Source organism: Syngnathus scovelli, chromosome 16, assembly GCF_024217435.2.
Source record: "Syngnathus scovelli strain Florida chromosome 16, RoL_Ssco_1.2, whole genome shotgun sequence".
Classification (NCBI taxonomy): Eukaryota; Metazoa; Chordata; class Actinopteri; order Syngnathiformes; family Syngnathidae; genus Syngnathus; species Syngnathus scovelli.
In genome coordinates this window covers 166,718-182,470 of record NC_090862.1, presented here as the reverse complement: position 1 = coordinate 182,470, position 15,753 = coordinate 166,718, and the positions used below count along the sequence as shown (strand labels likewise).

The 15,753-nt window shown below is 47.6% G+C and overlaps 2 protein-coding genes across 8 annotated transcripts in view; one reads left to right on the top strand and one right to left on the bottom strand.

Moving 5' to 3' along the window:
- The window catches only part of spag9a (sperm associated antigen 9a), a 63,163-nt gene that overhangs the window by 45,518 nt on the left and 1,892 nt on the right, over positions 1 to 15,753 (top strand). The gene's annotated exons all lie outside the window — the stretch shown is intronic.
- wfikkn2a (info WAP, follistatin/kazal, immunoglobulin, kunitz and netrin domain containing 2a) lies at positions 11,200 to 14,295 on the bottom strand. Its single transcript, XM_049744458.2, has 3 exons — positions 13,755 to 14,295; positions 12,921 to 13,237; positions 11,200 to 12,784 (listed from the first exon to the last, which is right to left on the bottom strand). Exons 1-3 carry the CDS (start codon positions 13,959 to 13,961, stop codon positions 11,581 to 11,583), a joined length of 1,728 nt encoding a protein of 575 aa, XP_049600415.1. The 5' UTR covers positions 13,962 to 14,295; the 3' UTR covers positions 11,200 to 11,580.

The following is a 15,753-nucleotide window of genomic DNA, read 5'->3' as shown; positions in this document are numbered from 1 at the left end:
CTGCTATCCATCACTTCGAAGTGTGTGTGTGTGTGTGTGTGTGTGTGCGTGTGTGCGTGTTGAAAGAAAGAAGGAGATAGGACGGTGCAGCAACAAAGGAGTCTTTTGTTGTCCCTCACAAGCTTCATGCTCACAAGAGGCTGATTTGCAGCCACGATAGCGAGCATTGCTAAATTGTGCACAGCATGCGTGGACAGAATAGAATAGAAGCGTGCACATTTGTTGAAGATGAGAGTGGTGGCAAATGTATGCGAGATTGATGTGTGAAAAGAAAAAGACATTGACGTTAGCAACCGCTGCTACTTTAATAGCATCATAACTATAACAACAAATTGCGATCAGCCTCAAAGACTGTCCAGTAGGTCACCGACATTACCGCTAACCGGCAGCTCATTGGCTAGCTGCTAGCTTGTTGTTAACGTGTTAAGATGGCGATACTTTGATCCGCCATTGCACTTGAATTCCATTTCTCAGCAGAAAGACAAAAAGCCATTGAAAGTTTCTCCCTGCAACTCTTTAATCCATCCACACTATCTTTCATTTACGTACGTCACTGCAAAGTTTTCTCTCCAGTTGATGCTTCTGAAACACCTTTCCTCTGTCTACTTAGAGTCAAGTTGGATTTACGTGACACATACCTCAGAATGCTTTGAAGGCTCCATGAATAATATTTGCACATCCCTTACGGGAGAGAGAGTCAAGCGGCCGGGCTGGGCCGGGCCGGGCCGAGAAATGTCCGACTTCTCTTGAAATGGTTTCCTTGCTTGTGTTAATAATGTGGACGAGAATTTGCTCAGTGAGAATGTGCGGGGATGTGACTTTTTGTGTCCTTGAGACCTGCTATGAAGATTGACTGGGGTTATTGGATTGGAAAATGATAGAGCGAGAGCACAAGCAGCAACCTGGGCCAGAGCCTGTGATTGGATCTCTTTTGTGAAAGCGTTCAGGGAATGTCGCCACAGCTGGAACAGCAAATGCGAGGCTCTGGAATTTCAGCTATCTCCACAAGAAAGCTTCCCAGGCGTCGGGACGCTCGTGTGCAAGCCCAAGCGCAGTCCTTAGTCGTTTCACTTTGGACCAAAACTGGAGTCGTGTCCTGCTACTTTACTTCGTCAAATGTATTGAGGGAAATATTTCAAGTTTCATTGCTGCTTGTGACTATTTCAATGGCAATTTACATAAGCAAATGTGCAAATGGAATTTCTTTGCTTTTGCCATTGACGGTAAAAACCTGACTTGGTGTTTGCGTAGAAACGAAAGACAAAAAGAAAAAGAGATTAGTCATCAAAGTTGCCTGAAGCAGCAGATGTCAGCGACTTTATGAGGAGAACAAAAGACACGTCGTAGTACAAAATACACCGATTTGTCCCAAATTCTACTGGTCGTCGATGACGTTTCTTGACTGTCGTGAATAAAAGCGTTCATTCGGAACGAAAGGAAGTATGTCGTCTCTTTTGCTGAGTCACCTTTGCGTGTTTTTGGATAGGGAAAAGATACCGTGCAGTGTGACTATTAGGCCCACTTCAATATAGCACGTTAGATTGGAGCCCGGCCATTGGCGTATGACGCACACTTGCTGCTGGAGAGCGTAGCCATTGATTGAAGTGCATGTGCTCACGGTGTGATGCTTCAGGTCCTTTTGCTTGCTTTCGTTTGAAATCGAAAGAGCCCATTCCTCCATTTTTCACACAAGCTTGGGACTTTGTCGCTTCGGACGGACTTTCTTTCCTCACAGCTCACACTTTTAGTCGTTTTTAACAATAATATATGTAGGTTTGTACGATTGGGATGGGAATGAAACAGAAGATGAATCATGGTCGAACAACACGCTGGTGTATTTATCCGCAAATGTTTGCTTTGCACACAGATTGCCGGTGGATTAAATGATGTCACTGCTCTCCCACACAAAAACCAAGATGCTTCAAGCTACTCCGTTCCGTGTGTGTGTAGGCAGGCACGCTCGCTCGCTGCATGCGTAGGATGCTCTGATGAGTCCACAATACTTAGGAACGCCATCAATGAAACAAAGTTTGGGTTAGATTCTATTTGATAAATGTTAAAAATAAGTCCGTTTGGATTTCAAGCTCTTTGAATCATAATATAAAAGAAGCAAATGCTTTTCACTCAATCATACTTTCACAGCGGTGGCACATGTCGACAGCCTCCACAGAGCACTTTAGTGGAACATCTGTGGATAAGAAGGAATGATCCTGCTGCTCAATGCCTTGAATGCCTCTCACGCACACCCACACTACTGGAGAGTGGAAAAAGAGAGAGAGAAAAAAAAAAAGAAAAGCTGCAGGTAGCTTCCTCTCCATGCATGGCCACGGAGCGACACAGCAGCATGCTCTATCTCATTTCTATTTCCACACTTGTTCATCCTGCTCGCGGTTCACAGTCGGCCCGAAAAACATCAATCGGGCGGTGTGATTGAGTTGTGTCGGAGGAATATCGGAGTCGCTTGGAGCCAAATAAGGAGAAGGGCGACTTCTGCCATTGCAATGTGCTTCTTATACATGTTAAAGACGTGCGCTGGCTGGCTGGCTGGCTGGTTGGCTGGCTGGCTGGCTGGCTGGCTGGCTGGCTGGCTGGCCGGCTGGCCGGCTGGCTGGCTGGCTGGCTCCTCATAATATAGTCATTATTCTTAGCTGGGAGGATGTAGTCACTTAAGTGCAAAGAATGTCTTGTATCCAGTTGAGAGGCGGCCTTTATTTGAGCAAATAAGGGTGGAGCTGACACACTCGTGACACACTCAAGCCTGTCAGCAAGGAGCCCCTTCTGGGGGCTCTTGAAATCCTACCGTGTCATTGTAGCATCGGGTTACATTTGGGTCCTTGATATGGACCAGTATCAGCAAGCAGCAGCAGCAGCAGCAAGCAGCCGCTTGTATGGGGCCCTAAGAGGGAGGTTACCAACAGTGACACCTTGTCCTTGTTAATTTCCTGCCTTGCCTTGCCTGCCTGCCTGCCTGCCTGCAAAACCTAAATCTAATTAGAACAGGAAAGCTTCATCCTGATGAATCTCGTCCAAAAATATGAAGCCATAGGTGTGTCTTGTTGACTGCTGATTGTGTTTTTAAGAGCGGATTTTGGCCAAACAGCAGGCCACGTGTGAAGGATAAAAATAGTGAAAAGAACAGATGGATGTCTTTTATGTAAACAGTACGGAGGAGAGGAGCAGGCCAAGTGGACACACCGCCTTTCAGATTGTATCAAAGGTGGCAGATTGCTTTCATTTCCTCCTTGACGGGGTTCCTTTGCATGCACATTTGGAAAAGAAAAAGAAAAAAATCACCTTAACGCAACTCTATCTCAAATAAAGAACTGATTATGAGTAGCATTTAGCTGACGGGGTGTTATGTGGAAGCATGTCAGTTTCATATGCGCGTGCATCTTATTGGAAATGGCTTTGATTTAGTGGCGCTGTTGGCCACGCTCCAGCTCGACTGCAGACGTCAGCAGCTCGCTGGGACGGAGGATGAGTGCTTTGAATAAAGCAGATGGTGAGAGAGAGAGAGAGAGGGCGCAATAGTTGGGCTGCAGGCGAAACGTCAAATATTACATTGCAAAAAAAAAAGAGAGACTTCGATTAGCAGACCTGACGTGAGCTTGTAAACACCAGTTGATGAAAATGTAATGCTGTTGCTGGGCTGTCTTCGTTCGTTCGTTCGTTCGTTCGTTCGTTCGTTCGTTCCTTCCTTCCTTCCTTCCTTCCTTCCTTCCTTCCTTCCTTCCTTCCTTCCCTGCAATCGTATCGGCGGCGGTCGGACAGCCGCGCACGAGACGTGCTAATGGTCGGGTTGAGGCTGACGCAGACGCAGCGCAAAATAGAAACATATGCGAGCGACGTCGCCTCGAGTCCGCAGGCTTCTCGCTGAACCAGAACACAAGGATGATCATTTGGTAGAATCCCCTCCTACGCAAGGAAACCACTGACACTGATTATAGGCTATTTATTTGTTTGATGCGTGTACTTGGGTGTCGTTAGACAAAATTATGGATCCCTTTTTTAAAACTTTGACTAATTTTAGGTGTGTGTGTGTGTGTGTGTGTGTGTGTGTGTGTTGGGGAGGGGGGGGTCATAAAAAGCAGTAGGTGGCAAACGACCAAACATCACGTCACGCTGATTCTTTCTCCAATAATCCAATCTTTCATCAGCTTCTTTTGCACATAAAATAAGCACAACATATGACAAGATCATCTTTATCCCAATGTTGGGTTTTGCTGATTGGTTTCGACCACAGTTGAGCAGCCTGCGAGTGACCCGAATTGTTTTCATGCATGGCAGAAATCGATGGCAGCTCCTTCTCCCTCACCTCTTAACCACCTACTAGCATCAGGAGTGCTTGTCCCTGGAGAAATACTGATATAGCTTGCAGCCAACCACTTGAACAGGATATTGAAAAGCAGGCAAGGGACAACAGGGACACAGGTCAAGAGCACTGTGTTCCTGACTATAACAACAATTAGCACTCAATCCATACATTTGATATCCTTTTATATACTTTATAATAATAATCATCATCATTTTTATTCTTATTATGCTTTTCTAAACAAAAGGCCAGAGTGACAACTTGAATCGGGGGTTTTCCTGATCTTTAACAGAGCAAACCTCTGCGTCTGGAACATTTCACAAGACATTGCACAACATTTACACACCAAAAAAAAGAAGAAGCAGGTCAAACCCATCTGACATGATCTACCCGGAGGACACACACGCACACACACATGCACACTGGATCCCCAGTACCCCCGCCTCTCCTCAGCTCCTCTCAAATTCCCTTTTCAGCTGCAGTAAGGTTAGATGAGCCTGTATATTCTCCTAAAAATAGTAGCGTGCAAATCATCAGCTACCCTATTGTCAGGGAGGATGAAGAAAATAACCCAGAGAAAGAAAATATGCTGCATGTGGTTTGGCTTTCACTTGTGTCCTCAGCTGTGAAGAGGCAAACAAACAAACAAAGGTGCACGCAGGCAGGAATGCTGCCCAACACATAAAAATAGCATTTTCTCTCACATTCTGAACATTTCACTCACATTCTCTCATGCAATGCGTGAGCACGTTCACTCGTCATTTGTCGTTGCGTTTTGGTGCCTGGGAGTCATCTAAGTGAAGAAATGCAGGCAGACAGCTTCAGTCTCAGTGCGGGGAAAGGTGAACAGATGGACACACTGATGCGAGCACCTAAAGCGGCAGATGGGAAACAATTGGAATGTGTGTGTGTGTGTGTGCATGCAGATAGGAAAGTCACACTTGATTTTTACGATTCAAGTGTATTAGAATGGTGATTAGCGCTGTTCTGCAAGAGGATAAAGAATATATGCCTCTGAGTGTATTCCGTCTGCATGGGTCGCTAGCTACTTTTGTACAAATCGAATGTTTATCATGACCACAACATTGATGATAGTATGTGAGTGCCATCACCTGAAAGAAAGTACAAGAAATGCTTCAACATTGATCGATTGGGTAGCAAAAGCCATCAAGAGTTCTGGAGCGCTGGCCCTGCTCTGTTTTGCTTGTGTCATGAGCCAGGCTCTTGCCTCTCTCTCCCTCCCTCAAATGTCACGCTGTGCCAAGTGGAAGAGATTCAGCTGACTCACAAACAACCCGCTTTGCCAACTGCCGCCCGCCCGCCCGCCCGCACTCACTCACTCACACATAGACACACGCCAGTTCCGAGGTGTGGTGAGGAGGGAAGCAAGACAATATGAAACACCATCAAATCCCAATTGGAATTCAACAATGGCTCCATTTAAACGCAGCCAAAGGATTGAGGAAAATAAACAAAGCAAACAGCGCTCAAAAAGTCTCTCTCTCACGCAGCCGCTTTTGAAGTAAAACCGCAGCGAGCCGAGCGGCAACAAATTAATAATTCGCTCACACTGAGTCACTCCTCCAATTACACGTTGCGGAAAGAGCGTGAACACGGGAGCTCACGAAAAGAGGTGGCGAGTTCCCCTGGGGTACAGCAAGCAGGGCCCCCCCCCCCCCCCTCCTCTTAGCCACGTGACACGTTGCGCAATATAATAGGCATGCAACATGCAAACGCTCACTTCTGTGCAAGACAGACCCAGTTGTGCTAAAGCGAAACAAGGTCACCTTTCAAGACGCCTCTTAGCTACCCAAAGCCACGAATGATATAAAAATACACTTCAAATGCTCCTTTAGATTAAACCCAGAAACGCTCGCATACATCTTCGTTCATCATCGAACTTTGCATTTTGCGTGTGCAATTGTTATGTCGACAAAGTTTAGTACCTATATGTTACGTGCTAACATGCTAAGCTAAGTATTTCCAAATAGGTCTATTAATAGGGCTCACTCACGTCCACCTTTAAATTGCGCCTTTATGTGTCCTGGCTAATATGCGGCTTTATGTAACTTGCAATGTAACTTAGCGTAGTGCAGTTGCAAGCCCCTCACCTCCGATCCAACCAAACCTCCACCACACCTCCATAATAAAGGTCCACCCCACCCTCTTGGCTTCATAATCAGAGTTGCCGAGCTAAGCAGAGTGAAAGCGCAGGAAAGACAGTGCGGGGGGGCACCAGTGCTCGACCACCGTGTACTTCAATCGGTGGGCCTGAGCGGGCCCCAAAAGCTCAGATTACATTGCACATAATGAGAGGCCTGGCTCAGCAGCAAGCTCACACATACAAATACAAACACACACACACGCACACGCACATGAACGCACAAATACGCACTCATACAGAGGCATTATTGCGAAAGCCCACTTCTGTTCTGTTCTCTTCTCTTCTGTTCTGTTCTTCTAGTCTTGACGGTGACAAACTGACAGCTTCATTTAATAGTCGATTTGTTGCTAACCGCGTATACGTATATGATTTACCGCTTGCCGCTTTAGCCGAGCCGTACCAAGGCCATTAGCATTGTGACAACCTTAATTGGAGCGTAGTCACTTTGTGAGCCTGCCGCAGAACACCATCTTACGCCCGTAAATATAATGGTATTCCCACACGGGCGACGACGGTGAACCTTCCCCTCGTATGCGTATGCTTTTGCGGGTCCAGATAAAAAGAGAATGAGTGAGGTCATAGACTTTAGCCGCAAAGGCTTCCAGCTCAAGGTTTGCAAGAGTACAAGCAGGCTTTGTCAAAGCCGTGTGTGCACTGCTCTGTGCTGCATTACAATGGAATGGAGACAGAGAGAGGCCCTAACAACCTCTATTGATTAGGAGTAAAAAAAGAGTTGCACCTAATACCCCAGCCACGGCTTGGTTCTGCCGCAGACGGGGAAAGACCGACCCATCCCGAGTACTCGCTTTGGAACATAACGGGACTGGACTCGAAAATGAATTGGTACGCAATGTGATATCGTCGTAATGATCCCGTGTATGTCTATTTACACCCTTGCAATAGGAATGGCGCTCGCTATGTAGGGCAAAGACCCCCCCCCCCCCCCCCCCACCGAGGGTGAAGCTTGCCCATCTGTATGTTAGCAGGACGTTTCCTGGACCGTACCATTATAGCTTTTAGGATAGGGGAGTGGATGGTCTCATTAGAACGCAAACAAATAATAAGAATAATGTGGACAAAAACAAATACAGGGCAATGAAATTGGATTCATTATAACCCAAAATTAAAAAATAATGCTAATAATGAATAATCCGCCTCAGATGTGCCACCCTCACAAATACTTATGGAAATAAGGTTGCTTTGACTCACGCTTCTCTGCTCGGCAAATTGAAAATATTACCGAGTGCTACTTGCATAACGTGTAATGTTCTTTTGTTTCTATAGCTGGAGCGCTTATGTCACCCTTGAGCATTTGTTTCTTGGCAAAGTATAGACAGCACTGCACTGTATGTAAAATGAGGAGGAGTGCGGGCCTCTGTTGTGCGTGTCAACAAGTAAGCTAAAAAAAAGGAGGGGGGGGGGCTGGTTCACAGCTGCCATGTATGCACACTCGCATGATGATTGTTTGTGTTTGAGTCATAAAGACTAGTCATGCATTATGTGGCAGGAAGTATAGTTGTGTTTTGTTATGCTTCATACTTTTGCATGGCCTTGTACGCTATGGATGTTTAAGATGTCTGTCACTCGTGCTTTGAATCCCAGAATGAATTCAGCAACTTTTTCACCCTGTTCCGTCCGGCTGGAGCTGCAGTTGTTATGGCAACAGATCAGGCGTAGTGATGTCCTCGGGCTAGCTTTCATTGCGATTCCCCAATGCGGTAGCAGCAGCGGCGGCGGCGGCAGCGGCGCCAGTCTTATTCAAGCAGCCTCCTTAATGGTCAGTCGGCAGGTGCTGCCCGCTTCTGGACCTCGTTAATAAGCGTGGGCTCTGCTCCGTTTGTTCGTCCGTCCCTCGGGGCTTCCGGAAGGATACTTATTTCCGTATACCTTTTTAATAAGAAGAACATTTGAATTAGAGATGTGACCCTGAAAATATATTTTAAATGCTAATTTCATGTCTGTCTCTCATGCTTTCTTGCTTAATTCCTAAATCATTGGTATTGCACATTGTTATGGTATTCTGATTATTATTAGAGTAGCAAAACCAAATGTGCTAAAGAAAAAAAAACAATGGCAGATTCGGAATCAGGGAAAAACATATCTAGAAACGTTTCAGGGTATCTCTGACTAAAAATGTATTCAAATTGAGTTGAGCTGGAAAGGCCAGAGGTCAGAGGTCAAATGTCATGTGATGCTGCCGAAGCTGCTCAGGTTGAATGCACAAACGCGCGCGCGCACGCACACACACACACACACACACACACACACACACACACACACACACACATGAGCTGCACGTGAGGCTTTCAGCCGAGGTCAGCTTAGCGGCACTTGCTTGGCTGCCCGCTCATATAAACGCACGTGGGCCCTCACAGAGAGCTAGCCAGCCAGCCAGCCAGCCATCTGTACACCCCAGCGATTAATCTTCCCTCTTACCTGTTGATCGCTCATCAGGCGTCACACCCTCTCTCCAAACACAGCTGACAACTAATTGACTGCTGCTACACAACACAGTAAGCGTCATTTCTCATCATGAGAAACAGGTACGGTCGTCATGCAAGCATGCGACCAACCTCTCCACGACACACCGTGAAAACAACGAATTATTTTCATACTCTCATGACGCACAAGCCTGACCGCAATCCAAAAATAGGCAGACTAGCTAGTAACGTGTTTGAGGGAGAGGCGCAGGGCAGGCATTCCCTTCCATTTCACGTGATGAGCGGTGACGCCGTACTCCCTTTTAAAAAAGGCTGCGGCATCTAACAGACCCGTTCCCATGTCGCTCACTATTTAGACCATTTAGAATGTAAACAAAGAAGCCTGACATCCCCAGAGGACATCTGAGTCATGAAATGTTAGACCCAAAGGTCACGGGCAGCGCCCCCGCCGCAATTTAACGCTGCTGATAATCATTATGTTAATGAGGAAATGACTTTGGAAAATGTACACGACCCCATGATGTGCTCAGATTCGATCAGCGTGTGCAACAGAGGAGCTTGATTTGCGCTGAACTGGTTTCACAAGACTACAAAGAACCCATAATAGTTGTCAGCTTCTTCCTCCAAACCCAAAATTGTGTTCCGAGTGTGAGTCTGCACACACGTATGTGTCGAAGTCTTCGCTCGCCTTCACCCATTTTTATAGTGGACACTGTAAAAGCAATCTAGCTCAAAAAGATCCTTTTTTTTTTTTTTGTGTCTGTCCAAACTGACCTTGGAGGAGACTCACTGACTAGTCCTAGACTCAACCTTTAAGTTGGGACTCCCTCCAGCGTCCGCGCAGCTTCATAGCATTTCCCGAAGAGGGAGGAGGTCCGATCTGTCTCGCTGCTGCCACGGCAACAGGACCTGTGAGGTCATTGTGCCGAGAGCAGAAAGAATTCTATTTAGAGGGACTGCATGCTTTGGTTCAATGAGGAAAGGCCTGGTTGAGACCGGATGCTGCTTTCAAACTCCAGTGAGGCCAGAATATGAACAAATACGAGGAACAATTGAAGTTCCCAGATTTGAATATTCTAATGAATCTTTCTTCTTATTAATTTCTCAACTCCGAATTGCAAGTGTCGAAACTACTTGTTTAATCTTCACCCAAGTAAATAAGTAAGCCGTAACTTACTTTTTGCCCTTTTATTGCGCGGCCCTCAGTCGAACCGAAGTAAAATGCTGCCCTCTAGCGGGCATCCTTGCACGTTGCAGTTATTTATATTTTTTCAAGCGTGGCTGTAGGATGGTAAGCTTTTGGATACTCGATCAAGCAAAAACATAACAACTTATACTAACACAATAGAGTATTGGAATACAATATCAATCCCTCATTTGTAGTATTCATGACGCCACTTGCTTCAGTGTATCATGAATGACCTTCAAAGTCCAAGTTGCTCCTCCATTCGGTGTCACCGAGGGCATTCTGTCTGCACTTGTCACGCCGGTTATTATGGTCTGTCTGGCTTGGCCTAGCTGGTGGTCTTCATGTGAACTTGGTGATGAAGTCAGCCAGGAGTTGAGCATCAAGGGGTTTGTGTGGAGCTTAGCCACCACTCACTTGTCAGCAGCTCGAATGAAAGTGGCCCTTCTCTGGGCGGCCTCATTTTCATTAGGCGGGTCAGAGGTCGTCGCCGAAGGCTGGCTTTCTGACGAGCTAAGAGGGTAGACGGGTGAGTGCGTGGGACGTAAAGGCGAGGGAGGGAGGGAGGGAGGGAGGGAGGGAGGGAGGGAGGGGGGAAGGGGCTAAATATTCAAAGATGAGACAGGGGAGATTACGCTGCTTTGCGTTTGTTTTGTTGGCGACTTCTAATGAGCTCATCTCGTCCCCCACGGCATCTTGGCGACAGCCAGCAATCCAAATACAGAGCTCCTTGTTGAGTTTCAACCAGTTGAGCTTCCTTTCTCTTCTCCTAAACGTGGCCCAAAGGGAGTAAATCAGCCGACATCCATCCTCCGTCTTTTCCCCTTCACCCTGGCCGGCCTCTTGCACATGAAAGGCCAAAGGATGGCCAGTGGGGTGTGTGCAATGCGAGGGCCCCAAACCCAGACACAACACAACACACAGCTCCACGGGGCCTCCACAGCTGGGCTGGGCTGGGCTGGGCTGGAATGTGACCCGCTTCAGATTTGAAGGCCAGACAAGGCCCGGTTTGTGTGCTTGTGTGTCAATCTCAGGCGGAGCCTCCGCCAACTGCCTTCACAGTCAAACGTTCATTCAAAATGGCAAGGATCCGTCATTCCGTCTTCAAATCATCTTTATTCATTCATCGGCGTTCCATATCAATGATAACATGGAATGCTCGATACCATTCCGTCTACTGTATACTATTGGAAACAAAATAAATATAGAGTATTTTGTAAATGATTCCACCTGACAGGAACCAAAAAGCTTATTGATTCTGGTAGACGAAACGGTGGTGTCACATCCGCATAAAATATGGACAGAACAACACGTATTAGTTATTAGGAGGCTAAAGTTAAAGACGGACGGACGGACGGACGGACTCTAATGTCAATTTCGTCACATTTGAATTCTACCAAACACTGTCTGGGATTTGATCACATTTTCAGTCTTTGATTTGACGATTGGTTCCTGTGAGAAGATCCAGTCGCCTTCTCTATGGGGTGCCGGGCGACTCCTTAAATAAAGCGCAGCTCCTCTTGCCGGAGATCTCGCGAAGCTTGCGGACCTTGCGGGCGCTGGAGGAGCCCACGAAGCTGTCCGGCTGCAGCACGGCCATCCCGTTGTGGACCTCCCCCATGACGATGAGCTGACTCTCCGCCACGGTGACGTTTGGGCAGGGGCACTTCCAGTCCATATTCAGGAGGGTCACCTCCAAGGGTTCTTTGCCGAAGAACTTGAGCCCCATCTTGTCATCCTTCAGGATCTCCTCCACCGTCATGAGAGCGTGACCCGACTCCTGCTCCTCCGTCAGTTCGGTGACCCGCGCCAGGATGACAAAGTCGCTCCTGCAGAAGCTGGCCACCATCTTACTTCGAGGCTTACACGCCTTGCAGTTGCGGTTCTTGGGAAAGGGGCACATGCTTTCGCAGGCCTCTTTGGACTCAAAGTTGTTCTCGTTGCTGCCGCAGCCCCCGTAGACGAAAGACTGACACTCGTCCAGGGCCTGGCTGTAGGCCCACCGATGTTGGTAGGCCTTGCACGGCCCCTGGAGGCTGGGCAAGCTGCAAGGGGCCGCCAGCTCCCCCCCGCATGACAGCATGCAGCTGTCATAGGCGTCAAAATGGTTGCGGTTCTTATCGCACTGGCCGTAAGTGAAGGTGAAGCAGTTGTTGCGGCTGGATTCGTAGTACCAGCTTATGCTTTCCTCTCCGCAGTCGTCGGTGTCGGGACTTTTTAGGCACTCTGCGGGCGGGAAAGGCAGATCGGTATGGTTTCCTCGGGCTTCTTTCCCCCTCGCCTCTCTCTTGATTACCGCCAAAGGGAAGTGAGAAGATACACTTCCTCCCGCATTTTTGGCCGTGCACGTATAGATGCCGGCGTCTTGAAGCTGCGCGTTATAAACCACCAGCTGGCCGATGTTGGTGACCACCACGTTGCCTTGGACGTGATTGGGACGCATGACCACGTTGTCTTTGCCCTTCAGTTGCTTCTCCCAGGTGATTTCCGGGGGCGGCTTCCCGCTCACCTCGCACAGGAAGTTGGCCGTCTCGCCCACAAACACGGCCTGCTGCTGGACGGGGCCGCTGTGTATGCTGGGCGTCTGGATGTCCGCCGGAAGGGTGGTCTGAAGAGCCGTGGTCGGGTGGAGAGTTGTTTCGGCCGGGATGGGACTGGTGTTTGGCCACGTCAGGTGGTACCTGTAGGAGAGTTGAGGAAGGAGTCAAAACGGGAATTCTCGGTGCTGTGTAGAAAGAAAGTCAAGGTTGGATTTGGAATACGTCACCTGATCAAAAGTGAGCGATTGAAAACGATTGAAAATACTTAACATGTTACCTGCAGGTGACCTCAGAGATGGAGATACCCTTGGAGCACGCCTCGGCGTCCATGTAACACTTGTTATAGTAAGTCATGCCGTCAGAGGCGCACGTGAAGTGGGGCTCTCGCTCGCAGCGGTCCCGGCACTTACACACGGGCTGCCCGTCCCAGATGTCGCACTCGGAACCTTGCTGGGAGCACATGAACTCGTCGCAGGTGGCTCCTTTGGGCATTCCGATGGGCCCCTTGTTGCCCTTGATGTCAATGTAGCGCGCCGCCACGCAGCTCTTGTTGCCGCATACGTTGAGGCAGCACTTCTCAAATGTCTCGCAGTCCTGCAAAGAGCAGGAGAAATAGCATTTCTTGTCAGGGGCAAGGTTCCGGCTTCCCATCTTAGCTCGTGCCTTCCGCGGTGGACTTTTCATGCGCTCGAGTGGCTCCTCTCGCTTCCATGCTCATTGGGCTCATTGATGGCTCTAAATTGACCGTAGGTGTGAATGGCCTTTATGTGCCCTGACTTTGACTGGCAACCAGTTTGGGGTGTACGTCGACTTTCCAAAGCTCATATGGGCTTGGGGTCTGTGTGACAGTACCGGGGTTTTTTTTTCTTGTTGCTGCTGCTGCTGCTGTATACAGTTAAAGTACGTATATTTCTCGATCGCCATAAAAATGTTTTACTTTGACAAACAAGTTAGTAACCAATGACGCGTTGCATCCTTCAGATTAAAATGTATTTTCCGCCATTGAGTAATTTTACAGCAGCCTATTGACCACTCTTGCTATTTTCACTTTCTTAAAAATAATAAGACTACGTTAATATCCATATAGATAGATGGATCGATGAGAACTCACCTGGTCGGATTCACACTCGCGGATACAGGTGCTCATGGCATCCACCCACAGGTTGGGGTTGAGCTCATTGGGGCACAGACCCGCGTGAGAATACACCACTTTAGCCACGGACATCGGCATGGCCCCCACCCTGTCCATATAGAGCACCAAAGTGTACAAATAGCCCCAAAGAAACCAAATCCATCGCGGAAACAGCATCCACCACATAGCGTGCGTAACAGCGCGGCAGATTCAACCCTTGGAAGAAGCGAACAAGAAATCCCACGGCGGCGAAAAAAGCTCCGAAAGTATGTTGGAAAATTAGAGTAGTAGTAGTAGTAAAAAGTAGACGGAAGCTAGGAAGTCATGGAAGTTGCTCGCTCAGCCAGCCAGCCTGTCCGCCTGACGCACGCACGCACTATACGTTCAATATGGCCAGCAGGGAGATTAGCGCTGCTGCGTGCGAACCACTCCAAGATCTAACGCCATCAATTACTGGGGCGCCAGCGAGCCAGCCAGCCAGCCAGCCAGCCAACCAACCGAGTGAGTGAGTGAGTGACTTACAGTTGGGATCAACTTAATTCTGCACGTTTGCAGGCTCCAGCGAGACACCTGCGCACACGCACACTGGACGCCTTAACCCTTCGCATGCAAGTCGCAAACACATAGTCTACGATGTGAATAAAAAAAGGAAAGGCTTCCCTTATAAATTAGATGATTTATTGTAACGTCAAAAGAAACGAACTCTTAATTGGGTAGTACAGCCCAGCATATCATTTCACTCAACCGCACAGCCACATCAAATCAGAGTTAATGATTCTCTGTTATTAAATTGAAGTCACTTCTCTAGAAAAAAAAAGTGACATATTTTGAATTTGATACGTGTTAAATATAACCAACTCAACCCACGAGCTGCAGTTGTAATTGTCGCCTTTCTTTACAAGTGTGTAAAAAATAATTGTACCATTCTGTCATCTCTCTCTACACCAGACGATGGCGCCAAACGCACTTTTCTCGGTAGGCTGGACTTAATCCTTCAACTATGACGACTTAGTGCGTGATTGTACCAAAAAATGATACCAGCACAATGTGAGAATGTTCTCTTCAAAGACATTTGGTGGTATTCCAAACAGCGATAGTCTTCTGTTTGCTGACCTCAAAAGCCAGTCTGTCTTTAGGGGAACATTAAAAGTCAACTATGTTATACGTGTGTGTGTGTGTGTGTGTGTGTGTGTGTGTGTGTGTGTGTGTGTGCGTGCGTGCGTGCGTGCGTGCGTGCGTGCGTGCGTGCGTGCGTGCGTGCGTGCGTGTGTGTGTGTGTGTGCGCGTGTGTGTGTGTGTGTGCGCGCGCGCCAATGGAATCTGTTCTTCCCAAACTGGCTCCCTGCTGAGCCAAAAGAGGCCCAATGTGTTTCAGGCTGGACCTGCATAGTCTCAGTCTAGTTATGAACAAACTTCCTATTAGGCATGATTCTATTTTCCTCATTTGATTGATTGATGTATAGTTTACATGTTTGAAACAAAGAAATTCATTCAAAGTGCTGCAGGAAAGCTGTGCTAATTTTCAAATCCTCTCGTGAGCTACTACCTACAGTTTCTGCTGCCCACCGCGGAGGCGCGCCGAGACTTTCTTTAAAACAATGAGGGGCTGTTTATCTTAAGCTCATTATGTGTGTCCCACTGGAGAACAAAGGTGTCCAGACACAGCGGGGCCTTAAGCTGATTCCACACGTCTAGACGCAAAATACCGCTTGATAGATGCACACAAGTGAAATGTACCCTTACTGGCCTCAGTATGATGTTTTTTAAGAACGACTATCAAAAACGTCATAGAGTCAAAGCGCCTCGATTGTGCGCTTTCAATTATATTGGCTGTCATTCCAATGCTGACCACTAGACAGCAACAAACTTCAAGACTAAATTTGAAAGAACAACAGGAAGTCTTATGCTTCTGCTTTTAATGACATGAGTTAAACTAAAGATGATTGAATTGATCCCTTTAGAACCTTGACAGTCCTCT

Bases quoted from the DNA above. Each gene is read 5' to 3' on its own strand.
- wfikkn2a (XM_049744458.2), bottom strand. From the start codon at position 13,961: ATGTGGTGGATGCTGTTTCCGCGATGGATTTGGTTTCTTTGGGGCTAT. The intron at 13,238-13,754 runs GTGAGTTCTCAT...TGCTCTTTGCAG, and splicing joins GCGAGTGTGAATCCGACCAG to GACTGCGAGACATTTGAGAA. The intron at 12,785-12,920 runs GTAACATGTTAA...ACTCTCCTACAG, and splicing joins ATCTCTGAGGTCACCTGCAG to GTACCACCTGACGTGGCCAA.